Here is a 26,835-nt window from a genome sequence, read left to right as displayed (position 1 = left end):
CGCCTCACACCACAGTGTCTGCACTGCCTGGGGGTCCCTGGGGTCAGGGGAAGTTGGGCCATGTGTCCCCCTCATCTTCCATTCAACTGGAATTACCGAGTGCTGTGGGCTGGGCTGGGCACACAGGACACCTCGAAGGCCAAGAGTGTCCCGTCCCTGCCTATAACCTGCGGTCAGTGATGAGAAGAGATCCTACCTGCGCCCCAGAAGGAGAGCCACCTCCCTCCCCTGCTGGACCAGGGTCAGGGAGCTTCCCGGCAGGAGCGTCTCAGCTGAGACAAGAAGACAGAGACGGTGCTAACCAGGGACACGTGCTGCTGACTGGGGGGTTTCCGGGCAGAAGGAACAGCAGGTGCAAAGATGTCCGGGTGAGAAGGAGGCCAGCACATTCGGGGAAGCAGAAAGGCTGCAGCAGTGTGAGGGAGGTAGCTGTGAGGAGGATGCGACCAGGGAGGGGCTGCATCTGGGAGCGGGAGCCCAAGCTGGCTTGACCCAGGGCAGTGGCTATGGGGTGGTGGGGGGTCTGCATGGAGGCAGGAGAGGACCCCATGACCTCCGGGGTGGCAGCTGGGGAGGGGGCTGGACTTGCCCTCTGAGAAGAGGGGGGAGGGAAGGGGATCAGCTCAGTGACCAGGGCCTGGGGGAGGGGCAAGCAAGGCTGACTGCACCAGGGGCTTCTGGCTTCTCATGCTGGGACCTGTGAACTGTCCCCAGCTTACCAACAGGGTGACTCAGATCTCAGACACACACTCCAGGGACACACACACACACACACACACATACACACAAGTACACAGGCATACACATGTATACACGGGTACACACACACACAGGCACACACACGTACCCACCCCCACACAAACACACACACGTGTACAGGCACACCTCATTTTATTGCGCTTCACAGACATTGCTTTTTTTTTTTTTTTTAACATATTGAAGGTTTGCAGCAACCCTGCATCAAGCAAGTCTATCGGCGCCATTTTTCCAAGAGCATTTGCTCACTTTGTGTCTCTGTGTCACATTTTGGTAATTCTCCCAATATTTCAAACCCTCCACCAGCAAAAAGATTACGACTCACTGAAGGCTCAGATGATGGTTAGCAATTTTAGTAATAAAATATTTTTAATTAAGGTATATACATTGTTTTTAGACATAATGCTATTGCACACTTTTTAAAATCTTTTTACTTTTTCATATTTTATTCCTTATATTGATAGGTTAAGAAAGTAAAATCTTCCTAAGTACTGATTCACAGATTATGCTTATAAGCGGCACACAAAACATTCAGTTTCACAAACAGTAATATCCAATGATCCCCTTAAATGCAATTTTAATCCTTACTTTAAATTAAGTGCAAGAAGAATACAATAAGCTAAATACACACAAAACCTGTATATGCTGAACTACAAAAGTGGTTTCCATAGCCACACATGGTCTTCACATTTCCACAATGAACAAGTACTAACAAATATGTTAATAAAACACTACCCCAAATGCTTATCCTGCTGTCAGCTTTTTCAGCAGTGCCATTCCTGCTACTGAAAGTACTTATTATTTTTTTAATAATTTTTGAATTTTACTTAATTTTTTTATACAGCAGGTTCTTATTCATCAATTTTATACACATCAGTGTATACATGTCAATCCCAATCGCCCAATTCATCACACCACCACCCCAAAACCCCGCGGCTTTCCCCCGTTGGTGTCCATACATTTGTTGTCTACATCTGTGTCTCAATTTCTGCCCTGCAAACTGGTTCATCTGTACCATTTTTCTAGGTTCCACATATATGCGTTAATATACGATATTTGTTTTTCTCTTTCTGACTTATTTCACTCTGTATGACAGTCTCTAGATCTATCCACGTCTCAACAAATGACCCAATTTCGTTCCTTTTTATGGCTGAGTAATATTCCATTGTATATATGTACCACAACTTCTTTATCCATTCGTCTGTCGATGGGCATTCAGGTTGCTTCCATGACCTGGCTATTGTAAATAGTGTTGCAATGAACATTGGGGTGCATGTGTCTTTTTGAATTATGGTTTTCTCTGGGTATATGCCCAGTAGTGGGATTGCTGGGTCATATGGTAATTCTACTTTTACTTTTTTAAGGAACCTCCATACTGTTCTCCATAGTGGCTGTATCAGTTTACATTCCCACCAACAGTGCAAGAGGGTTCCCTTTTCTCCACACCCTCTCCAGCATTTGTTGTTTGTAGATTTTCTGATGAAGCCCATTCTAACTGGTGTGAGGTGATACCTCATTGTAGTTTTGATTTGCATTTCTCTAATAATCAGTGATGTTGAGCAGCTTTTCATGTGCTTCTTGGCCATCTGTATGTCTTCTTTGGAGAAATGTCTATTTAGGTCTTCTGCCCATTTTTGGATTGGGTTGTTTGTTTTTTTTAATATTGAGCTGCATGAGCTGTTTATATATTTTGGAGATTAATCCTTTGTCCGTTGATTCGTTTGCAAATATTTTCTCGCATTCTAGGGGCTGTCTTTTCGTCTTGTTTATGGTTTCCTTTGCTGTGCAAAAGCTTTTAAGTTTCATTAGGTCCCATTTGTTTATTTTTGTCTTTATTTCCATTACTCTAAGAGGTGGATCAAAAAAGATCTTGCTGTGATTTATGTCAAAGAGTGTTCTTCCTATGTTTTCCTCTAAGAGTTTTATAGTGTCCGGTCTTACATCTAGGTCTCGAATCCATTTGGAGTTTATTTTTGTGTATGGTGTTAGGGAGTGTTCTAATTTCATTCTTTTACATGTAGCTGTCCAGTTTTCCCAGCACCACTTATTGAAGAGACTGTCTTTTCTCCATTGTATATCCTTGCCTCCTTTGTCATAGATTAGTTGACCATAGATGCGTGGGTTTACCTCTGGGCTTTCTATCTTGTTCCATTGATCTATGTTTCTGTTTTTGTGCCAGTACCATACTGTCTTGATTACTGTAGCTTTGTAGTATAGTCTGAAGTCAGGGAGTCTGATTCCTCCAGCTCCGTTTTTTTCCCTCAAGACTGCTTTGGCTATTCGGGGTCTTTTGTGTCTCCATACAAATTTTAAGATTTTTCATTCTAGTTCTGTAAAACATGCCATTGGTAATTTGATAGGGATTGCACTGAATCTGTAGATTGCTTTGGGTAGTATAGTCATTTTCACAATATTGATTCTTCCAATCCAAGAACATGGTATATCTCTCCATCCGTTGGTATCATCTTTAATTTCTTTCATCAGTGTCTTATAGTTTTCTGCATACAGGTCTTTTGTCTCCCTAGGTAGGTTTATTCCTAGGCATTTTATTCTTTTTGTTGTAATGGTAAATGAGAGTGTTTCCTTAATTTCTCTTTCAGATTTTTCATCTTTAGTGTATAGGAATGCAAGAGATTTCTGTGCATTAATTTTGTATCCTGCAACTTTACCAAATTCATTGATTAGCTCTAGTACTTTTCTGGTGGCATCTTTAGGATTCTCTATGTATAGTATCATGTCATCTGCAGTGACAGTTTTACTTCTTTTCCAATTTGTATTCCTTTTATTTCTTTTTCTTCTCTGACTGCCGTGGCTAGGACTTCCAAAACTATGTTGAATAATAGTGGTGAGAGTGGACATCCTTGTCATGTTCCTGATCTTAGAGGAAATGCTTTCAGTTTTTCACCATTGAGAATGATGTTTGCTGTGGGTTCGTCGTATATGGCCTTTAGTATGTTGAGGTAGGTTCCCTCTATGCCCACTTTCTGAAGAGTTTTTATCATAAATGGTGTTAAATTTTGTCAAAAGCTTTTTCTGCATCTATTGAGGTGATCATATGGTTTTTATTCTTCAGTTTGTTAATATGGTGTATCACATTGATTGATTTGCGTATATTGAAGAATCCTTGCATCCCTGGGATAAATCCCAGTTGATCATGGTGTATGATCCTTTCAATGTGTTGTTGGATTCTGTTTGCTAGTATTTTGTTGAGGATTTTTGCATCTATATTCATCAGTGACATTGGTCTGTAATTTTGAAAGCACTTATTTTTAGAAGCTTTAATTTGACCTGGGAAAATGAGTTCTCTTAAAACCTGACAAATAGTATAAGCCCCAAAGATTTTAAATCAAATAAGTCTTCCAACACAGAAGCATTCATAGGAAACTTTTAGTCTCTCAAAAAATAAAAAATAAAAATTAAAAAAATCACTCGTTATCTAAAGAAAAGAGTATTAAAACAAATTATCTTAAGACAAATAAACACTCTTAAAAAAGGTTGTATTTTCTATCATTTTCTCCTTAAAAGAAACACAAACCAGTTCACTATCTTTTAATAACTTAAGACTACTGTAATCTAAAAACTTTAGAATACATGACACACGTCTTAGCTATCAAAGGTACCATTTAGATTTCACATATTAAACAGCTACAGTACAGCCTACAATGGCACAAGTACACCTTATATGTAAATATTAATTCATCATTTAGATGGTCAAAAGTCAGAAGGAACTGAATGGTTTGCAAGGTACTTTGACTTACATGTGGTCACTAAAATCCAGTAAGTAATTCAAAGTACAGTAATATAATCGCAGGCAATTAAAGGCTCAAATATCACTCTAAAATTGAGGACATGAAAATAAAGACTGAAAACTTTGTGGTTCTCTATCTTTCATTCACATGGCTAGATATCAGAACTTTACTGTGGAAAATATAGTTATTAAATATGGTTTCCCCAGAAAACAATGAAGCTGCAGAAAGTACAAAAGGTGTCAAGATCCATAGTTTGCTTCATCAAATGCTTTTCTAGCTCGTTTCAGTTCTTCATTCATAGTAAACAAGTCTTTAACCCTAGCAAACTTTCTTCGGTCCTTTGAAATCAAGAAGACGATATCTTCAACTTGTACCCGACCTTGTCTTCCAATTGACATTGCCTTGTGAGTCATTTCAGTGATGAACTCTATGACAAGGTCTTCAAGAATATCTACTGACTCAGTATAAGGATTCTGATCATCCCCAAACCTATACATCATACACCGTAATTCTTTAGAAAAAAGTCTCTTTCTTTTACCCTGTCCACCTTCTGCACCTCCTCCAATTTCTTCATTTTCTTCCTCAAAGGTGGGGTCTTCTTTTTCACCTGCCATCCCAGCAGCCAGCCACCTCCAGGGCGCACCCGCCTCCCACGGAGCTACTACTGCACACTTAAAAGGCTCCAGTGTAGTGTAAGCATAACTTTTATATGCCCTGAGAAACCAAAAAGTTTGTGTGACCCACTTTATTGCGATACTCACTTTATAGCAATGGTCTGGAACGCAACCCGCAACATCTCTGAGGTGTGCCTATACACTTACATAACAAATACTTATACACACAGTTACATATTCCCCCACGTGTGTGCACATGTAAATGCATACCTGTGCATGCATTCATACGTGGACATATCAACATGCACGCACACACAAACTTATACACGTATACATGTACACATACATACACAGACACACATTCACACACGTGCATGTGCCTATACAACCCCGAGACCAAGCCTTGTTCAGAGGGTCTCCTGCCTTGATGAGACCTCAGAAACAGACCTCACTGGCCCAGGGAGAGTCCCCCCCTTCTCTCCTGAGAGCCTGAGCTTTCTGGTCCCCCCACACTGGAAGCCACCACTCGGCGAGGTGGGGGTGGCCAGGTGCCCTGGGACAAGATAGGAGGTGATAAGCAGCCACCTGGCAGAAGCAATCTCCGCTGGGCCCAGCTTTCCCCAGGAAGCGCCCAGCTCTCTGGGGAAACAGCTCTGCTATGGGAGGAGGAAGGCCCAGTTTGGTGACCAGCTGTGTCACCCTGGTGGCATTCTTGGGTAGCCCCCAAGAATGGCAGGTAGCCCCCTGCCCAGCCCCCCTCCCCCAGGTTGCTGTGAGGATTAGCTGGGAGGCTGTAGGTGGGAAGGCTTGGCAAACTGTGAAGTGCCTGCAAACACAAGGCCACTCTGTGGTTCTGCCATGGCTGGGAGGTGCCTGGGGATCCAGCTGTTTGCCCCCTTCTCCCTGCTCCCCTGGGAGCCACCATCACTCCCCAGTCCCTCCCTTCCTTCCCACAGAGGCCTCTGCTCCCCTCCCCCCACTTCCCAGCAGAAGGGCTGGAGCCAGACACTGAGATAAGGGGCTTGTTTTCTAAGGGCCCGGAATTCGGTGGAGATTGAGGGTCAGGGCCGGAGGGCACTGGCGCTGGGGGGTGGGGGTGGGCGGGGTTAGGGCATAGTAAGCCTTTCCTTGGGGCCCCAGACCCTATGAGGACTTGCAGTTTCCACCCTTTCGGGATAGCCCTGCAGGCACAGGGGGAGAGGTGGAGAGCTCCAGTTGTTGGGCTCCGTCTCCACCCCTGCTCCCTCCTCTTTCAGGGCCTCAAGCATTCCAGCTGCCTCCTACCCCAATCCTTTGCCCATGCTGTTCTCTCTGCCCAGAACACTCTCCCCTCTGCCTTTGTCTGATTAACATCTTAATGTCTTCAAAGCTCAGCCCAATCACTGCTTCCTCCAGGAAGCCTGCCCTGATGCCTCAGCCAGGCCCAATGCAGCTTTTCGCAGAGCCAACAGGCAGCATCCTGTCCCCATCCCGAGGACCTGACCTCCAAGGGCAGGCTGCTTTGCTCTCCTTTATCCCCAGACCCAACCCGGAGCAGACACATGGCAAAAGTCCGATGAAGGCCAGTGTCTGAGAGTCCTCTTTGCTGAGGGGTGCCCTGATCAGAGCTGTGGGTGCCTCTTCTGGTGACCTTCAGCCTCTCAGGACCGATTTCCTCCCGTGAGGAAGAGACATATGTGGCCCACACTCTGGGAAGGGGAGCTGCTGAGTGGGGCTGGGCACTCAGATTGAGGCCTGTCCTCCCGGGGTGAGGGAAGGTCACCCTGCAGGAGGCCCAGCCCAGGCTGAGTCAGGCTGCACCCCACAGCAGCACGAAGCCCCAGGGCCCTGACTGTGACCAGTAACCACGATAAAGCAGCAGCAGTAAGAGAGTAAACACTCATACACAGTACTTACTACCAGCCAGGCACCAGGGTCAGCATGCAAAACCTTAAGCCATCAAATCCTCAACAGCGCATTTTGCATTTAAGGAGACTGAGGCACGGAGAAGTTAATTGACTTGTCCAAAGCCACATACCTGGTAAGTTGGGACTTGAGTCAGTCGGGTCCTTTTATCACTACCTCGCATGGCCCTGGGTGGAGGCAGCCCACCCGTCAAGGGCCGGGGGTATGGAGGAGAGGGTTCTCCGTGCACCCCTCTAATTCCGCCTCCATCTGAAGTCGGACGCTCATATGGGTTGCACCATCTTTGTGTCCCTCTGCCTGGCACCTAGACAATGCCTGACACCAGTGGGTGCTCAATAAATCTGTATAGAAAAAAGTAGATAATGGGAAGCTACTTTTTAGGGGCAACGTAACACAGTGGTTCAGAGCTGGACGCTCCTCGCCAAGTTCATTAGCTCTGTGCGTCTCAGCTTCCCTATCTATAAAACGGGATGAAAAGAGTACTTGTCTCCTAAGAGCTGTTGAGAGGCTTTACTGCTTTAACACTTGTAAAGTGCCTGGGACAGTGCGGGGCACACGGTAAGAGGCACATGAGCGTCTGCTCTATAAAAACTTGCCTGGTCTCGGTTTCTTCTTGGGTAAGCAGAACCCTTCCTCTCCCTCATCCCTGGTTCGCGCGTCGCAGACCGCGACGAAGGTCGAACTACAACTCCCAGCACGCCGCGGGGGCCCTCTCCCGGACTTGCGCGGTGCCGGCCGTGACGAAGGCCGAACTACAACTCCCAGCATGCCGCGGGGCCGTCCCGCCAGCTCAGGTCGGCCGCGGCCGAAGTTCGGGAAGTCCTGCTGCTCGGATCCCGCCGCTCCCGGTCGCTTTCGCCGGGGAGGGTCGGGGCGGGGGAGCCGAGCGCTGCCCCCGCCATGCTCCGCAGACTGGCCCGGGCTGCGGCCCAGCAGCAGGGGGCCCTCTGGGCGCGGGGATCTGGGAGCCAGGCGGGGATCCCGACGCACGTGGTGGACCTGCGCAGCGACACGGTTACCAAGCCCGGGCCGGCCATGAGGCGCGCCATGGCCGAGGCGGTTGTGGGGGACGACGACTACGGCGAGGACCCCACCGTCCGCGGTGAGCCCGGCGTGCAGGCCGGGGCCGGGGGTCCTCGCGGCGACCCCAGTGCGCTGTCCGTGGTGCTGGCGGGAGAGGTGGCCCGGGACTCGGGGTGGCGGCTCAGCTGAAGGCTAGGCATTGCGCTTGGCGTCCTTGCGGCTCAGTCTGACGCATCACTCGAGAGCCTGTTAGAAATGTAGATTCTCGGGTCCCACACCGGATCTCCTGAGCCAGAATCTGCAGGTTAAAACAGGATCGCCGGGTGATTTGTGTGCTCATTAAAGTGTGGCCCCACTGCCCGATGAGACGGGTGTTATCTCATCTTGCAGAGGAGGGCTCTGAGCAGCTGAGCCAGGCACTCAAGTTCCCATACTGAGTAAATGGCAAAACAGGACTTGAACCCAGGTCTTCTCACTCTAGAACTGTTAGCTATTGTCCTGCACCCACCACCTTCCCACTTGAAGACAAAGAGAAAACCCATCTAGAAAAGGGGATTCTCCACAGGCTGCACCGCCCCCCCGCCCCGACCGAGGAGTGAGTTCTAAAAACCTAGGGAGTATTTTCAAGATGGTGACTGGTGCCACCACCCTGGGTTTAGAGTTGCTGCCTTAGTGAGCCATTGCTATTGCTGGAGTGTGTACAACCGTCAGCTGTGCCAGGGGCAAGCCTGAGGGTTACCACTTGAGCCCTGAGGGCCTGGATGTGGGGTCAGGTGGTGATGGGGCTGATCATGCATCCAGCAGACACCCACTTCTGCCTGGAACTTCAAAGATGCTGACCCACTGCTCAGCAGGCAGCCTGATGCATAGACAGTCACTCCCACTGAGGTGAGGGAGGTGCTGGGGTTAACGTGCATCCACAGAGAGTGCCTTGGGGACTGGCGGGTGGGGACACAGGACTCACAGGAAATGGGGACTTTGTGGAGGAACCTCTTAAAAGATGAGTGAAGTGCTCCACCCCCAACCCTGGGCAGGGAAGGGAGTGCTGGCTCACCGGGCAGAGGAACTGCAGAAGCAGAAGCATAGTGGCGCAAAAGGTGTTTGGGATACGGATGGGGAATGGGGCTGGAGTGGGTGTGTAGGAGAGCATTCCTGTCCCTGGAGGGGAGGCAGAAGGCAGATCCCACCAGTCTTGAAGGTCACGGCAAAGGCTTCATACTGTATGCCACAGGCAGAGGGGAGCCACAGTGAGCTTTAAAGCAGGAGCCGGAAGCCCCGCCCCCTCCAGCCCCCCAGAGTCTCTTTCTGAGGGCTCCAGTCCTTCTGTTCTGGGAGAGGAAGTCAGCAGAGAAACCGCAGGGCCCCACCTGCAAGGGACTGATGGGAAAGGAAGTGAGACAGGTGTGAGGTCTGGGTGGGACAGGAGGGTTCAAACCACAGAGTTTCAGTGTAGGGGGGAGAACATGGCCCAGGAGGAGGCGGGGCACAGGGGGTCGACTGAGGGGCCCCTGGACCCAGATGTGCAGCCACCAAGACCACAGGCTGCAGCTGGCAGACCAGGGCTGGTGTCCTGCTTGGCTACTCACCACAGCCTTGGGCAAGGTGCCCTCATCCGGACAAAGGGCTCGTGGGGTCGGCAAGGAGAGGAATTTGAAAAGTGCCATTGTTGATGGGGCCACCCCGCTGGGCCCATCCCTTCCCATCTCAGAGCTGCAGGCCACGGCTGCGGAGCTGCTCGGGGTGGAGCGGACCCTGTTTGTGCCCACAAACACCATGGCCAACCTCATCTCTGGTGAGCACGGGGCGACTTCCATTTGCCCTCCAGGCCCTCCCTCCATGCTTCTCCCTTTTGTGCTGGGGGCTGTGACAACGTCAGTGGGGCTCCGAGCCATCTGGAACCTGTAACCACACCCTCCTCTCACCCCTTCCTGCCTGGGGGTCCTGCACTGAACTTTGTGACTTCCCAGCTTGCTGCCACACCTTTGTAAATTGTCCCTTTATCAAATACTCCCGATTCGCAGGGTGCGTGTGCCCTCTGTTTCCTGCTAGGGCCTGACTGATGCCCGTGCCCTGGGCTGCTTATCCCGCAAAGAGCAGCATCATGGCTGGCCTCCCCACGCAGGAGATACCCTGCAGGTGGGCTGCAGGGCACAGGGGTGTAGGGTGTGCAGCGCCCAATGATCCACAGGGTCACCGTCTTAGACTTGTGGACTTAGTGGGATGGTTTTCCAGCACATGGCAGGAAGGTGTCTTGAAGGGGCGCTCTTTCCTAATTGGCATAAGGCACTTGGGAGCTAGCTGTGGCCTTGGGGGTCAGTCCGGCTGAGCTAGTTGGGGACAGATGGGCCCCATGGGACTCGGTGCCAACACTGTCCCCCACCCCATCTACCTTAGTGATGTGTCACTGCCAGCGCCGGGGCTCCCAGCTCCTCCTTGGGCAGGAATGCCACCTCCACGTCTATGAGCAGGGCGGGGTGGCTCAGGTAAGGACCCAGAACCTCTCACCTGGGGCCAGCACAGGATGCTCAGCACTTGTGGAGAGAACCTGCCTCCCAGGCACCAAGTTGGGACCTATAGAGGGAGAAAGGTGGCCTCTCCAGGGAAGGCAGTAAGGAGAGCCATTCCCAGATTGACCACACAGTGGCAGGCTCGGCTCAGGCCAGCCGGTTTGCTGGCTGTGCTTGGCACCCTGCTGCCCCCTAGTGGGAACCCAGAGCACTGGGCACTCAGGGAGGAGGGACCGCAACCTCTCAAGCAAACATGGTGCCTTCAGTCCTCCCCCACCCTTAGAGCTGGGATGTCTATGCCCACGTCCACAGCACAGGGGGAAGGCTCCACGGCGCAGAGCTGGGGAGGAGCAGACAGGACAGGGGTAGGAGGTGCTGCTGGACCCCTGGACCTTATCCTCTGCACGCCCACACCTGCAGATCGCTGGGGTGCACTCCCACCCCCTCCCAGACCTGCCCCATGGCACCCTGGACCTGGCTGAGCTGGAGAGGCTGGTCACACGGAGCCTTGGGAGCCGCTACCACCCAGTCTGTGAGCTCATCTGCCTGGAGAACACCCACAGCAGCTCAGGCGGCCGGGTCCTCCCCATCGAATACCTACGCCAGGTAGGCCTGGCCCCGCCACTGTGCCCCCACCACTAGCCAGCTGCTGGTTTTCTGTCCCTCAGGCCCCTCTCCTGGGGTTTAGTCCCCTCTGATACCTGCCTGGGTGCCCATCAGTGGCCAGAACTGCTGTGGGAGACACGGGTGCGGGTCTAGGCGCAGACGCAAAGGGAATGATTGCCCCGGTGCCCAAGCTTTCCTCCAAGGAGCAGAGACCCAGTCCTCAGGGAGGCGAGTCCCCAAGTGGCACCACCTTGGTCTGGTCTTAGGGCCAGGGTGCGAGGGCTGGGCTCTGCGGCTCTCCCCTGCGAGAACTTGAGCGCTAACTAACCCTCCAGACCTATTCCTCACCTGGGAAACGGGACTGAGGGCATCCTCCCAACAGGGCTGTGGCGAGGCTTAGGTAAGACGAGGCATTCATCGCTTGGCCCGCAGTGAGCCCGCCATAAACAGGAGATAAAACCCTTATCATCGACCCCCTTTCACAGAGGACAGCCTCAGGCTCAGGCCCAGAGTGACTGCTCGGGTTCCAGATGGTCAAGCTTGTCACCAACCAGCTCTCCCGACTCAAACCCCTCATGCTTCCTCAAGGACACAAGCCCAGTGACCCTCCAGTGATCTTCTGGAGACCCATCCTCCCTCTGCCCCTCCCCCCAGCTTGGCCCTCTGACCCCTCCTGCCTCTCACCCCCAGGTGCACCTGCTGGCCCGGAGCTATGGGGTCCGGGTTCACCTGGATGGGGCCCGGCTGATGAACGCCGCGGTGGCTCTGTGCGTGCCCCCCGCCCGCATCGTGGAGCACTGCGATTCTGTGTCTCTCTGTTTCTCCAAGGTAGGGAAGCCGCTGGGCCACCCCTGACACGGGCGGGTAGAGGTGCCCACCGCAAGAGGCCGAGCTGGGTCCCCGAGCTCCTATGTTGGCAGCCGCTCATGCTGGGCCCTTCTAACCCCCTCCCCTGATGAGGCCACAGTGTCGCCCATCCCTGTCCCTTTTGCCCCCTCCAGAGCCCCGAGGACAGAGATGCACACCCATGGGCAGGCAGGCAGGACTCTCCTCTCTTCCCCCAGGGCCTCGGCGCACCAGTGGGGGCCCTGGTTGGGGGACCCAAGGACTTCACTGAAGAAGCCTGGCGCCTCCGGAAAGCCCTGGGTGGGGGGATGCGCCAGGCGGGGGTGCTGGCCGCAGCTGCCCTGGTGGGACTGACTGACGCTGAGGAGGTGCTGCTGAAGGACCACCAGAACGCCCAGAGGTTTGCCAAAGGTGCCTGGACACCCCCCACTTCCCTTTGGTCCCAGGGGTGTGCCTTGGGGGTCCCCTGTAGCAGGGCCCAAACCCCCAGCAGGTGTGCATCCCTCCAACTCTAGAAGGTGAAAGTTAGCCGCTGAGCCAGCAGGGGTGGGACCCAGGTGGTCTGTGCTTTACCAGACCACAACCTGTGCAGGGCCTAGACCAGTAGGCACCCAGTGGGTGTCAGTAATTTTCTGCAGGATCCAGCAGAATGTAGCCTTTAACTTGGGTTGAGTACTCACAACAACCCCACGATGTCCCCACTTTACAGATGAGGAAACCTAGACCCCAAGAGGTTAACAGATTTGTCCAAGGTCACGGAGCTGAAAAGTAGCAGAGCCAAGCCTGCCCATGTTAGGACTAAGACTCCCTCTTTTCCTCCCACTACGGTTGGGCTGCCCTCTGCCTTTCCTGGGGTGACACGGCTGGAGTGGTAGGGATAGTGGTGGGGTACTGGGGTCGGGCTCCACTTACCACAGGACCTGGGCTCAGGGCTCCAGGAACTGGCATCCCCTGTCTGCTCCGTGGATCTCACCACCGTGGAGACGAACATGGTGATGGTGAGGGTGGATGGGCTGCCGCCCAAGGAGCTGTGCCAGCACCTGCAGACCGTGAGCGCTGACGAGGTGGCCCAGACTGGCCGCGCGGTGCGTGTACTGCTGCTTCCCTGGACAGAGCGGTCAGTGCGAGCCGTGTGGCACCGCGACGTCTCTGCGCAGGACACCGAGCTGGCGCTGGGGAAGTGGGTGTTCGTGCTGAGGGCCCTGGGGATGGGGTGACGGACCCTGTGCCCTGGCTGGGATGGAGGGAGGCGGGGAGTGGAGGTGTCCCCAAGGGGCGGGTGGGAGGAGAGGCAGTAAAACGACACCCGTCATCCGCTGGTCTCCTTGGACCCCTTCACTTCCATGACACATGGGGCGAGGCCTTCCACCTGTTCATCCAGCAAACCTCGCGTGTCCGTGTCCGGGACAGGGGCCCAAGCATGCAGGGACAGGTGGGACCCCATGCTGGCTCTCCCAGCACAGCCCAGGAGGCAGCCACGTGGCTCATGAGAGCATCTTGGGGACCTGCAGGAGGAAGCGTGAGAGGACACAGAAATGGACACTGGTATTGGGTGGCCCGGTAGGGGGCTGGGGCTTTACCTTGCAGTCATCTAATCTGTATTTACCTTTTTAAACAATAAAATTTTTTTGCTTATGAAATAATATGTCATTGCTGCACATAATTTGGGACAGGATCTCCTTTCTAGCAACCCCTGGGGTAATTTAATTTAGGCAGACTCAGTGGTTAAGACCACTCTCCTGCTGAAGTTAACGAGAAGACCTGGACAAAATATATATTTAAAAACCACCTAAGAATAGCCACTGTTAATATTTTTGCATATTTCATTCTGGATATATACGTATGTATGTATATATATGAATCTGTGAATGTGTGTGCAGATTTTTTTAAATAGGGGAGACAGGCCATCACATCAGTGCTTTAGAAAGCCCTTAGTAGGAATCACAGGAGGAGGACTAGCTTTGTGAGGGTAGAGGATGACTTCAGTTTAAGAGTGTTGTTTTAGCCCCGGTGCACAAGTAGTGAGAAGTGGGCGGAAGCGTAGGCATGGTGCTCAGGAGAGGGCCCGGGCTGGAGGCATGATGGTGAACATGAGCGAGAGAAGGCATCTGGCGGGCCAAAGAGGCCTGAAGCTCAGGACCCTCCTTCTTTGCCTCCCTCATTTTTTAAAAAACATTTATTTATTTATTTATATTGTTTTGCCACACTGCCGGCACGTGGGATCTTAGTTCCCTGACCAGGGACCGAACCCGGGCCCCCTGCAGTGGAAGTGCAAAGTCTTAACCACTGAACAACCAGGGAAGTCCCTGCCTCCTTCCCTTAGAAGAATCTAGATCTATGTATACTCTGGGAGATGCAGCTTCTGGGGTTCCCCAAGGCCCCAGAACCACTCTCCTGTGCTTGAGGAGGTGACAATAATACAGAGAATCAGAAGAAAGCCAGCAACTCTAAACCTCTGCAGTGTCTCCTGCCCTGCCCTGCAAAATATATACTGTAGTCGTTATCCATTGCTTGGTAACAGATTACTCCCAAACAGCAATAATCCTGCATTACTTCTCATAGTTTCTGTGGTCCAGGAATTAGGGAGAGGCTTAGCTGAGCAGTTCTGGGAGTTCTTGGAGCTACTCAGGAAGTTGCAGTCAAGACCCTGCCTGCCAATGCAGGGGACACGGGTTCGAGCCCTCGTCCGGGAAGATCCCACATGCTGCGGAGCAACTAAGCCCGTGCGCCACAACTACTGAGCCTGTGCTCTAGAGCCAGCGAGCCACAACTACTGAAGCCCGCACGCCTAGAGCCCGTGCTCCGCAACAAGAGAAGCCACCGCAATGAGAAGCCCGCGCACCGCAATGAAGAGTAGCTCCCGCTCACCATAACTAGAGAAAGCCCGCACGTGGCAACGAAGACCCAACACAGACAAAAATTAATTAATTAATTAATTTTTTAAAAAAAAGACCTGGGCTAGGAGCTAGAGCGAACGTGGAACACCCACTGTGGACTTTGGCCAATCAAAGACTGAGGCTTGCCTGGGCTGGCCTCACTGAGTCATGGACAGGTCTGTTCTAGAAGCAGGGGAGGGGCAAGTGCCCCTTCCCCCCACCCTCCTTCAGGGAGTTCTAGGATCCCAGGGCCACCCATGTGTGTCTGTTCCAGTGTCCATGCCTGGAGCCCCAGCCTGTCTGCAGTCAGAGAGGCCCAGGGTTAAACTCTCCCACACCCCGACCCCCAGCAAACCCACACGAGAAGCCCTGTGTGAGAGGAGGCAGAGGTCAGGTAAGAGCCTCCCAAGCTGAGAGGACCTGCCCACAAAGCCAGACCCTGGATCCAACGTGAGGCTCCAGGAGTCATCCCTGCCTGCGCTGACCAGAAATAAGAAGGAGCTCATTGCGTCTGCCGAAGACGACTCTGGACGGACGGACACACAGACCACACAGGATGTCTCTGGATGGATAGACAGACAGACAGACAGACACATAGGATGTCTCTGGATGGACACACACACACACACAGCTGGTAACAGGGTTTCCCCTGCACTGTTTGTAAGCCATGGGCATGTATTATCTATTCTGAAAAGTTTTAAGAGAGTAAGGGTTTAACTGCACACAGAATGAGCTGATTTATTTAAGGACAAATTGGCACAGTGTTAAATGCTTAAACACCAGTAGGAAGGGAGGCCCCCACTTAACCCCCAAGCTCTTTGCCCCTCAGTGGGACTCCCTTGATGCCCCCAGAGCTTCCTGTAACTTCCCAAGCAATAAAGGGAGACTGGGGGAGGGGGAAGACCAAGGCACAAGAGAGGCCGCTATGGACGCCCCAGCACGCACCCCAGACTCAGGAGGGCCCTGAACCTGAAACAAAAGGCAAGGAGGGCTTCAGGTACTGCCCAGCATGGGAGGAGAGGAGCCCCAGCCTCCCTAGACCACGATGACTGGGCTGTCTGGCCCTCGGAGGAGCCCCAGGCCTGGGTCTGCCTCCATTCAATAAGCCTGCAGTCAAAGCTCCAGGCTCTGGCCTCTGCCACCCTGGGTGGCCCCCGCCCCTCCTGGCTGAGAAGCCCCTCCCTCTCCACCCTGGCATGGCTCCCCCGCCCCACAGGACTTCCACACCTGCTTGTTCAGGGGCCCACACGGCCCTGGCAATCACAGACATCCTCCAGGGCGCTGCAGACGAGGATGGGGTCCTGGAGCGCCGGCCCCTCAGCAGGAGTAGCGGCACTGGGACAGGGACAGAGGCCTGAAAACAAGGGGGAACAAAGGCCTGTCCAGCCCCCTCAGCTCCCCCTGCACCTGCAAATCCAAGGGCCCCCCAGCGCTCAGTCTCCTCCCCAGCAACGCCTGCCCTGGGGGGGAGCCAGGAGAGGGCGGAAGAGAGGCCTGCGTGGGCACGGGCTCTGCCATCTGCTCTGGGGTGATCTGAGCCTACGTCTCCCTTCTGTAAAGTGGGTGAGTGGTAACTGCTGTGAAGGGTGATTGGGAGACTGGACGAGCAGAGCAGACGAGCGGGCAGCACTCAGCACGGCGCCTGGCACGGCGGGTGTCTGCCGGATACCTGCTTCTCTCTCGAACTGCCCCCTCCTGAGGACCGGGGCAGCTTTTCCGCCTGACTCAGGTCCCTAGGAATGGGGGCAGCTGTGGCACATCAGGACTGATAGGGAGGGGCGAGCGCAGGCCACGGCCTCAAGAGGCCAGGAGACCCGCTGACCACCCAGGAGCCTGCAGCACCCTCACGCGACCACCACAAGCCGGCCCTCGGCCCTTTGCTGCTGCTTCTTTCTGGGACTCAACCTTTCTCACCTCTAAGAGGAGGCTAAGCCACTTAGGCCCTAAAGGAACAACAGAGCAGAGGAGCCCCCCAGACAGCAAGCAAGAGAGGTCTGGGTTCTCTTGCTCTGCTCCCAGCCCCCTGCTCGCCCCAAGGCCCCCCTCCCGGCCAGGACTCCAGCCAGGCCTTCAGGACCGAGCTCCCAGCCTCCTTCCCGGGGCCTCTCAGGGCCGGGCTCTGACCACCCAATCTCAGGAGATGCACAGGGAAACCGAGCCCCTCTCCCATGACCTGCCTGCCTGGGACTCAGATGACCACAGAGTGGGGGGTGCCCGGCTGCCGGCTCAGGCTGAGAACGCGGGCGCCGTGAGCAGGAGGATGCCGCTGAGTGCCGCTGAGGGACAGGAGCCCCGGGCCAGCGCCGCAGACCAGCCAAAGCTGATGCGGATGTCCTGCACGTGCCGGGGGCCGTCCCAGCAAAGGCCAGGTGTGAGTAGCTGATGTAGGTGCTGACCCCTGCCAGGGTCAGGGCGCCCGGGGGAGGGGGTGCGGAGTGACCACTCAGCACGTCTGCCTGCTGGGGGCGCCTGCCCTGCCTGGGCCCCTGGCCAAGGTGGGTGTGCAGACACAGCCTCGGAAGCTTCTGCCTACTGGCCTTTGGGGAAAATGGAGGCTCCGATTCAGTCCTCAAACCTCAGGACCTCACTCCACAAAACCGCCTTGCAGCGCTTCCCTGGTGGCGCAGTGGTTGAGAATCTACCTGCCAATGCAGGGGACACGGGTTCGAGCCCTGATCTGGGAAGATCCCACATGCCGTGGAGCAACTAAGCCCGTGAGCCACAGCTACTGAGCCTGCGCGTCTGGAGTGTGTGCTCCGCAACAAGAGAGGCCGCGATAGTGAGAGGCCCGCGCACCGCGATGAAGAGCGGCCCCCGCTTGCCGCAACTAGAGAAAGCCCTTGCACAGAAACGAAGACCCAACACAGCCAAAAATAAATTAATTAATTAATTAAAATAAAACAACAACAATGCAGCCAAAAATAAATAAATAAATTAAAAAAAAAAAAAAAACGCCTTGCAAACAGCACAACCTACACCCCCAATACATGGTCCCTACTCACATAACTGCTTCCACATATACAGCACCCCCCCATACCCCCTGGAGTTCCCAACACACACACACGTACATGGCCAGTGACCTGTACTGGCAGCCGGGAAGGGTGGGGGGAGCTCTGGAGCTCTGATCGGGCATCCTGAGCCAGGCCCCTGACCTGCACTTCCGTCCCCTGTTCCTCACAGCTCCCCCTCCCCACTTTACTGGGCCCCAGCCTCCCCTCCTGGCCCTAGCTCAGTGTACCTCCTTCCAGAGGCCCTCTCCCCTCCCCAGGTCTGAGTTTCAGCCCCTTCCTATAACTCCTGTTATAACCCCTGTCCTTCACCAGAAGAGGATGCCCTCCTCCTCCGACCCTGCATCTCTGCACAGTCAAAGGAAGAAGACTGGCTTTGCACATAGTGCCTGGTGACCCTGGAGGGTCAGGGGCAAGCAACGAGCTGGGCACTGGGACATCTGCCTGTCCCCCCAGGCTCAGAGGGACCAGCCCAGAGAGTCAGCCCCTGCCCCACAGCTGCTGGCTGACGTCAGGGCCTGCCCTTGGTGCCAGCTGTAGGGGACGTACGGTGCTCCCTCTGGACACTGCCCAGCCACAGCAAGAGGCTGACCAGAGCTGACCTCCAGGGCCAGGTCTGGATCTCACTGGGACCCAGAGAAGGGACAGAGCCCTGGGTGATGGCTGTGGAACTCATCACCCCAGGCCCTGTCCGCCCCCGACCCCCTAGCTCAGGACCCAGCCAGTGTCATCCTGGAGCTCTCTGTCTCTCTCCCTCTTCTTGCAGTGATGATGGTGATGGGGGGGGGGTGTTGGGGGTGATCTGGGCTCACACAGGTCCCCTTGGTGTGACATTCCTGTCTCGGAGCCCCCAGAGCTGGTGCATCTGCCAGCACCGGCCTCACCCGGGCCACCTGTGCAGGCCCCTGACAGTGATGTCAGATGATCCATTTCCACCGGGTACCCGCCGTGCAAGGAAAGCAGAGGCGCAGCCAGTCTGGCCTCTGAGCAGTGGAGCAGACAGGGTGTGCCTGGAACCAGGCCCGCTGCTGGCCCTCCCTCAGGGCCAGCGGAGCGCCCCCTAGCAGCTGCCTCCAGACGCTCCCTCCGCCCACCGGCCAGTGCCTTGGCTCCAAGCACAATACCCCTTCGATACAAATTCCTCCTGCTCTCATTCTCTAAACCAAACACCCAGGCTGCTGGTCCCCCTGGCAACTGGCACCTACTCCCTCCTGACCAAGGCCTCCCCAAGGGCCCAGCAGACGCTGGGGAGGGCCCAGCAGACGCTGGGGAGGACGCAGCCCTGCCCAGGAGGGAGCCCCAGGCCGGTGTGTTCTGGTCCTCGTGCCACAGCCCCGACAGTGGAGCTGGCCCAGGACACCAGACTCGGCTCAGGGCTGGACCTGGATGGTAGGGGTCACTGAGGACTGACCCTGAGGAGCCTCCAACCCACGGTCAACGACAGCCAGCCTTTGGTAGCTGGGGACAGCGGGTGGGTGGCTGGCTGGGGCAGACAGCACCAAAAGGCAGTGAAGAGGACTCCAGGACAAGCTTCCTGCCGAGCTCGGGGTATCCTCGGACATCTCAGCAGGAAGATGCGACCCGAGTGCCTGCGACGCTGTGTCCCTGAGGGAGGGCTCGGCCCAGAGCCTGTGGGCTAGATGTACGCCAGCTCATGCACTGTTACTAGGTGCAGTCCGGGCCTGGCCTGGGGTCACTGCCAAGGACTCCAAGGTCCCGTCTCACCCTGTCTGGCCTATGCCAACCCCCCTGCCTGCATTGCCCCCTCACCAGGGTGATCTGGGAAGGAGAGGGAACAGGTGCGGGTTGGTCCCCCACCCCTCGTGCGGGTCCAGCGGGGCAGTTCCTGGGACCCCTCGGAGATCCTCGCTCCTCCTGCGCCTGGAAGCTCAACCCTGGGGCTCCCCGGCCCCAGTCCCTGGCTCTGGGCTCACAATCAGCATCCCTGCCCCTACAGAGGCCCCAGTGCCACCCAGGGCGCCCCCGCCTGCTGCAGCTCAACAGCCAGGGTGGGCCCAGGCTCAGAGCAGCGGGGGTGGGGGCGTAGGGGATGGGGCAGCAGGAGAGGCAGCACCCCACTGCCAGGAGCTGCGGCCCTCACAGCCCCCAGACTCACCCCCCAACAAGAAGCGGCAGCCCGTGCAGAGCAGCAGAGGGATGCTTGGGCCAGGGAGCTGAGGAGGCCACAGATCCAGCCGCACACGATGAGGACAAGGCTCAGGGGCAGGACCAACACGAGGGCTCGGGGCAGCGCTGCCGGGAGAGGGGGGTCAGGGAGCAGGAGGGGACCCGGGCCGGCCCCCCAGGGAAAGCCCAGCTGAGTACTTCAGAGACTTGTCTGCCTGGAGGTCCTCCTTCGTAGGACGCTCGGGACTGTCTTGGCCCCGGCCGGAGGAGGAGCTGGACCATCCGATTCCCTCTGATGTCTCCACGGTAACCACCTGACCCTCCCAGGGGCCACCCCTTGTCCTGGCACAGCCTTCCTGAGGCCCAGGGTGAGGGAGGCTTCCCAGTACCCTCCCCAACCTCCCAGGCTTCTCTGGGGCAGCAGAGACGTGCCAGGTGGGAGATGCCCACCGGGTAGACCCATTTGGAAACATAAAGGAGAGTCAAGAAGGGGCATAGGGAGGGCAGGACAGGCTGGGGGTCGGGCGCCTGTGGTCAGAAGCCAATAGCAGAGCATGGGGGCTGAGGCCAGTCATGGGGGGTTTTCAGATACATATGGCAATGTCCTCTGGGCAACACAGGGTCCAGCTGGAAGCAGTTCTGTGGATCTAGGATGAGGGGGTTCTGAGCCTTGCCTGGAGATTAAGGAAGGATGGGGGATGATTCCCACCCCAGCACTCACAGATGAGGCGCTGCACCAAGGTGGAGGCACCCAGGCTCTCGCTGGCAAAGGGGTCAATCAGGGGGATGCAGCTGTTCTGCCCTAAAAAGCAGAAAGAACGCAAAGCCTGGTGGGCTGGACCCACCCTGTACTTCTCAGATAGGTGGCCTGCAGGTTCTCACCCCCGACCAGAGCCGAGGGCCCCGAGACGTGGCCACAGGGCCCCATCAGGTTCTCTCCTGCCACTTGGAGTTGGGGCCCCAAACGGGTTTGGACGGCTCAAGACCTTTTGTTTGTTTATCTAATGTACAAATAAGACCTACGTGGATGCCTGTCGAAAAGTTTCAAACACTGCAGAGAGGCTGCCCTCAGGCCTCCCTTGGGCCTACTCACACGTGGAAGCCAGGCTTTGCCTGCACGAGAAAGGTGCTCTCTGACTCTCGCACACATGGGCACACACGCGTGCACACACACGCAAGTCGGGAGAGCCTTGGAGCCTTAGGCTGCCTGTGGGGTGGTTGAATAAACTGCGCTGTCCTTCCTCCCCCGCAGCTCCGAGGAAGGCACTGTGTCACACACGCGCACACACTGACCTTGCTCACGTACACGTGCACACGCATTCACTCATGCTCACGCACAGCCCTGCCACCGTGTGCACGTCCTGTGCAGGGGAAGCCCCCCAGGCTGGCCCCAGCTTGGTGACGCCCGCAGCTGGGGAGCGTGTGGAAGCCCGCTGCCTCCCCCACCCCTCGCCGAGGAAAGCCCTCCCCGCTCCTGCTCAGGTCTGAAGCCACGCGGCGCTCCGGTTTTCCGCCCTGTGTGTCAGGCCATCGGGGGTATGGGAACAGGGGCCCTGCGCCACAGCCCTGGCTGTGCCTGACAGGGACCGGGGCTAACGGGGTGACCAGGCCGAGCCCTGGACGGTAATGAAGAAACAACTCCCAGTCACTGGGATGAGGAACCGTGGCCTTGCCAGGGCCCCAGCTCCCCACGCCTGGGCCGCCCTCCCGCACACTGGCTCCCAGCTCAACCCCAGGGCCCCTGCAGACGAGTGACAAGAACAGCAGCTGAGCACCCCTGGGTGCCGGGCCTGCCCGTGTCGCCCCTCCCTCATTCCTCCCACCCCAAGCCCTGCATCCCGAGAGGCATTATTTTCTCCCCATCTGACAGATCAGAACTTGGAGGTTGAGGGACAAGGTCCCAGGTCACCCAGCGGTGTCCTGCCATCTACCAAGTGATGTGCCATCACTTCTAATGCAAGACAGGCCCCCAAAGGGTGAGGCCAAGGACTGTCAAGGGCTCCTGCTCTGGAAGGCTCTTGGGGTCCTTATGGGGCCACCCAGTGCCCCCCTTTTCACTTCCCACCCTTGGCTGGGCCCTGAGCCAGAGTCCCTTCCTCCTCCGGCCAGACTGTCACCAAGACAGTTGGGGGAAAGGGGTGCCCGAGAGACCCCCTTGTGGGCAGACAGGCAGGGGACCGGGGGTGGGGGGGGCCTCACAGCGCTGCTCTGGGAGGAGGGGGTGTGGCCCCTGGGTCTGAGGGGAAGGGGCCACACGGGGGAGGGGCAGCCGGTACCTTCGCAGATGCGCCAGAGCCGCGAGTGGGAGGAGAGCTGCCCGTGGCCGCTGTGGTTGCTGGCGTCCGCCACCTGCGGGAGGTACCAGTAGTCGCTGGCCACGGCGGCCGCCAGCAGCGCAAAGCTGAGCAGCACGCCCAGCCGGGCCTTGCGGGTCGGGGGTGCAGGGACCGGGAGGGGAGCCGGGTATGGGGGAGAAGAGGGAGCCAGGAGGTGAGGGGGAGCTGGGGGCTGGGGGGTGGGGGGAGCTGGGGAGCACGGGAAGCCGGGACTTAGGGAGTGCAGAGAGCCGAAAGTGGGGGGAGAGGGGGTTCTGGAACCTGGGGGCATAGGGCCAGGGAGAAGGGATGGGGGGGCCCTTGGTGAGCAGGGCCGGGGAGGGGGCGCTGGGAGCAGGGAGCGGGGTGCGGGGAGCGAGCGGCAGGCGGGCACTCCCGAGGCTCTTCTGGGTGCGGTGCCCCTCCAGTTCACTGGGAACTCCCGCCTGTCGGTGATCGCCGTGATAGCCCACCGAGCTCGCCCCTGAGCTGTGTTCAAATGCCAGCATCCCCAGCGAGCTGGCTGCTGGCTGTGGGTCCCTGGGCAAATATCTTAATTTCTCTGACCCTTCGGTTCTTCAGCGCCCAGATGGCCAGGCTGAGGAGGGAGGGTGGGGCCTGAAATGGCCCGGGAGGGGGCTCAGCAGGCGGCCTGAATGGTGGGAGGCAGCCCACCGCCACCCCGCACACACACACTGGGGCACTTGGCTGCTGGTTGGCCCTGCGTCCTGGTCTTAATCAGTCTCCGGGACCAACCAGCTGAGGGATCTGATGAACGGGATGGGCTGCTGAGGGGCTACAGAAGGAAGGAGTCTTGCTTCCTTTTAGCCCCAATTACAAATGCCGAGTGAGGCAAGGCCGGCCTCTGCCTGTCGGTCACTCACGCACAAACATAAACGAAGCTTCTCCTAGGACAGGTGTCAGATGCTAGCGGGGTGGCAAGCAGAGGGGCCCCCACCAGAAGCAGGCCCGTGACATGTGTGGGACGGACAGGCCGCGGCTGTCACGGTGAGGCTCTCTGGGGTTCCGTCTTGGGAGACGGGAGGGCCTCGTCTCCAGGTCCCTGGACTGTCCACGTTGCCCCCTCCCCTGAGGCAGGGCAGAGACGGGGGTCAGAGGCCTCCCTGAGGACGATCCTTCTCAGACGAGCAGCTTCTCGACTTAGGGTCATCCCAGGGCTCTCGTTTCCAAGCGTTTGGTTTTCTCAGCCCCCTTTTCTCTACCAGGCTCTTCTAGGTTTGAGGAATATAATCAGGAAGTAAAAGCGGTCCTAGCAAAGTTATTGAAACCATACTTCCATTCAGACAGAGAGGCATGGAATCATGTGGTATCATGCAGGTCACGCGTCGTCCTCACGCCACACCCAAGACAGGCTTGGGGCACGCGGCGGGGTTGGGGTGGGAGTGACCCTAGCTGTGGCGGTCTCGGTACCCTCCTTCCTGACAGCCCTCCCCGAGCCCCTGCTCTGGAAGCTGGGTGCCAGCCAGGGGCCCTCCTCTCTCGGCGGGTAGTGGGACTGGAAGGTGAAAGAATCCAGCAGGCAGACAGGGAAAAGCAGGTGCTCAGGGGGCAGCAGCCATCTACAAAAGCAGGGCGGCAGGTGGTGGTGGGACTGGGGAGGAGGGGAGAGTGGGGTGGAGCTGGAAAAGCAGGTAATGCCCCTAACACACACCTCACAACACGACAGAGGTGGACACGCTTCCGTGTGTTTAAGCTACGATCGTGACTGTGTTTAGGGAGAAGTAGAGGAACCCTGTGGCTGCACGCTCCACACACTTCCTCCCAGAGCCCCTGCCTCTCCGCCTGAGCTTGTCTGAAAGGGTCTCCTTTGCACCCCATAGAACTTAAGCAGAGCAGGATTCAGCTGCCAGGGCCAGCAACAGGTGCTGTTTGAGGCCACTGTGCCTGCAGAGCCCACGTCTCTGTACAGGAACAGACATGTACCCGCTCATGCTGCAGTGCAGATGGCCAGGTGGGCAGTCTACTCCCTATTGCTTTAAAGCCCTGGTTCAGGGTTTTAAACCCCAGATGTGTAAGTCAGAGCCACTGACTCGATTGTCCCCAGACAGTGGGTACTGGTCCTTGAGAGGCTACTTGGATGAATTCTGCCAATCTACTTCTCTTGAGATGGATCCAAATTATACCGTAGCCCAGTGAAAAGGTACCGCTTAGAATGACCCATTATTTTTCATTATTCATCCTCCTTTCATCAATTTGCAATCCAGAACTTGTGAGCACCAAGCCTGTCACCAGGCTGTCGGGACCTCTTCAAAGCCAGCATCAGACCACTACCACCAAAATCAGGGGCAGGCGTGATCTTTGATAGAAGAAATCCCAATTACATGTGACAAAACAGGGCTGCAGCCAAGCCTCTTTCCTTTAAACTTACATTGAACTAACTCGCAGAAGCTGAAAGAACAGGATGCCTGAGTCCAGTGACAGGCTTCCTGCTCCAGGCCGATGATGCCATAAATGGCCTCCAACGCAGGCCTGGGAAATGGCCGAAACCACTGGCGAAGTTACTGTGAGAGCAGCTCAGCCCCAGCTATACAACTAATCTCACCGCATTCGGCAAACATCCTCCAACAGAAAATGAACCTTCCTAAATCACCCTTCCCGACAGGTCAACTCCTTCACTCAGGGTGCATTATGAAGCCAATTCATCCTGGTAGACTCTTCAAGACACTGTTCTAGTCAAAACCAACCCTTCTAAAGGGTTCTCAAATGATTGGGGTCACAGGTGGGAAGCACTGATGTGCAGGGCGGCAGACGCATGGCTGGTCGCGCTTATCCCCCAGGACTCAGGCCTATGAAGGGCTCGTCGTGGCCGCCTTGATAGGCTTTGCTAAGAGGGAAACGGGAGCAAGCCACCCCTCCCCCTCATCACAGAATGCACCTGCTGTCCCCAGAATGGACACTCCCGTTCCCTCTGCCTGGCGCATCTTTCCCTTCCTCGTCCATCTGGCAGCCTCCTCCTCGTTCCTAGACAAGCAGAATGCTCTGCGAGTTCCTTGCCATCTTCTCGGTGCTCCCACGGGCACACTCATATGGCTACTAGGTGGCCTGTATCTTCCCACCATTCAGAGGGCAGGGAACCTGTGAGCTCACCGCAGGAGGCTTCCAGCCCTGGACGTAGTGCCCGGCGAACAGGTGCTCAAGTGCCTGAGCGAACAGATGGACAGACGTCACCACCTTGGAGATCAGGTGGAGAACTGCCACAGAAACCTAGGCCCCAGTTTGGTCCCAGCCGGCTGAAAACCGGCTCAAATGCTGTAGGCTGGGCCAGTGGACAGAAAACCTACAGCTCAGTTGGCTCTTTGCTTCAAGAGCTAGATTCACCCAGGGCGAGACAGGAACTCCCCGGCGACGGTAAGCCCGGCTCAGAGCTCGCTGGGCTGTACCGCTCACCTCCTCTCAGCTCAGACCTTAGATGCTGGAAGCGACTCCAGACGCTGTACTGTAGTTATGACAGGAGAGGTTGGGCGAAGAGTACACAGAAACCCTGTTCTAGCTTTACAACTTCCTGTGAACCTTAGTTCAAAATAAAAAGTTAAAACTTGTACAGTGAGGATCAGTGGAAGCCTCAGGAGGCAGGTGTCAGTTTATGTGAGGGTCTTTGTGACAAAGCTGTCTGAAAAATGGAATGGGGACGGTTTATAGCACTAGCCCCCTGGGGTCAGGCCGTTGCCAACAGCCATCTCCCGCTGCACCTCCTCAAGGCTGGGCACCGTCATTAGTCAGTGAGGGCCCAGCTCTGGGGATAGACAGCCTGGATTCAAATCCCAACCTGAATGCTTACTAGTTGTATGATCTTGGACAAGCTATTTCACCTCTTTACAAATCTCCATTTCTGCATCCAAAAAATGCAGGTAAGATCACATTAGACTTTACTGGCAATTGTTATTTCTTTTTAAGTGAGTACAACCTGCAAAGAACGGTCAGCATCCCAAGGGGGTGCCAACCTGCAGGCGATGGCTGGCTGGTGCTCCGTCTTGCCCAGCGCTGAGGACGGAAGATCCCCAGTCCCCAGGCTGCCCACAGGCTCTGCCCTTGTCACACCTGACACCCTTAACCGCCAGTTACAACCCTTCCAGACTCCCACCGACTTGGAGAACCTGAGAGGCAGACACATATTCGAGAGAAGGTTGAGGCTGTTGCCCTTAGCAAGGGTCTTAGACTTCATTAATACATGTCTAGTAAACTTCCCGACGCTGGCAGCCATTAAGGTCCAGCAATAAATATGGTTTTCAGAACAAAAGTTTCTAGAAGAGGAAATGTGTAAGAGGGTCTGAGGGGTCAGCCCCAGCTTAGCCTTGCTCCACAGCACAGCCCGACAAAGCCGAGAACTGTAGCAATACCCATTGTGCAAAGGAAACTGAGGGCAAAAACATTTCCTCAGCTTCTCTACAAAGCCAGTTTGTAAGGACCAGTTATTAAAGTGAAGTATCCATTTACAGATTGGCACAAATATCAAAAATAAGCAGCTGAGATGAATATAAAGGC

At 55.7% G+C, this 26,835-nt stretch overlaps 2 protein-coding genes and 1 pseudogene across 6 annotated transcripts; 1 reads left to right on the top strand and 2 right to left on the bottom strand.

The window, feature by feature from the left end:
• Positions 1-3,747: 3,747 nt before the first annotated feature.
• On the bottom strand, positions 3,748-5,602 carry LOC309650964 (transcription initiation factor TFIID subunit 13 pseudogene; annotated as a pseudogene). The gene has a single exon. The product of its transcript is annotated as a transcription initiation factor TFIID subunit 13 pseudogene (transcript).
• Positions 5,603-7,804: 2,202 nt separating this feature from the next.
• Positions 7,805-13,649, top strand: LOC309650952 (uncharacterized protein). 4 transcript variants are annotated; one of them, XM_082443006.1, is made up of 7 exons: positions 7,805-8,126; positions 9,756-9,839; positions 10,442-10,530; positions 10,975-11,160; positions 11,851-11,988; positions 12,225-12,417; positions 12,937-13,649. In XM_082443006.1, exons 1-7 carry the CDS (start codon positions 7,925-7,927, stop codon positions 13,221-13,223), a joined length of 1,179 nt encoding a protein of 392 aa, XP_082299132.1. In that variant the 5' UTR covers positions 7,805-7,924; the 3' UTR covers positions 13,224-13,649. The 4 variants fall into 4 exon arrangements, with proteins under 4 accessions (XP_082299132.1, XP_082299131.1, XP_082299134.1 ...); XM_082443005.1 differs by having other exon boundaries at positions 12,162-12,417; XM_082443008.1 differs by lacking the exon at positions 12,937-13,649 and adding an exon at positions 12,716-12,930 and having other exon boundaries at positions 12,162-12,417.
• A 3,338-nt stretch (positions 13,650-16,987) lies between these two features.
• TMEM235 (transmembrane protein 235) lies at positions 16,988-26,066 on the bottom strand (the record flags this gene model as incomplete). Its single annotated transcript, XM_082443655.1, is given in 10 exon segments — positions 16,988-17,132; positions 17,135-17,228; positions 17,231-17,457; positions 20,007-20,051; positions 20,054-20,143; positions 20,739-20,819; positions 22,294-22,542; positions 23,764-23,944; positions 25,441-25,494; positions 26,025-26,066. Coding segments are annotated over 10 exon segments (1,125 nt in total). The 3' UTR covers positions 16,988-17,070.
• Between the last annotated feature and the right edge of the window lie 769 nt (positions 26,067-26,835).

The sequence above is a fragment of the Balaenoptera physalus genome (assembly GCF_965194825.1).
Source record: "Balaenoptera physalus genome assembly, chromosome: 20".
Lineage (NCBI taxonomy): Eukaryota > Metazoa > Chordata > Mammalia > Artiodactyla > Balaenopteridae > Balaenoptera > Balaenoptera physalus.
The sequence above is the reverse complement of the archived record's forward strand: the minus strand, read 5'-3'. Positions and strand labels throughout refer to the sequence as shown.

Excerpts from the sequence above, each read along its gene's own strand:
- LOC309650952 (XM_082443005.1), top strand. The coding sequence starts at position 7,925 with ATGCTCCGCAGACTGGCCCGGGCTGCGGCCCAGCAGCAGGGGGCCCTC. Across the intron at positions 8,127-9,755 it reads CGAGGACCCCACCGTCCGCG|AGCTGCAGGCCACGGCTGCG; the intron begins GTGAGCCCGGCG and ends TTCCCATCTCAG. Across the intron at positions 10,531-10,974 it reads AGCAGGGCGGGGTGGCTCAG|ATCGCTGGGGTGCACTCCCA; the intron begins GTAAGGACCCAG and ends CCACACCTGCAG.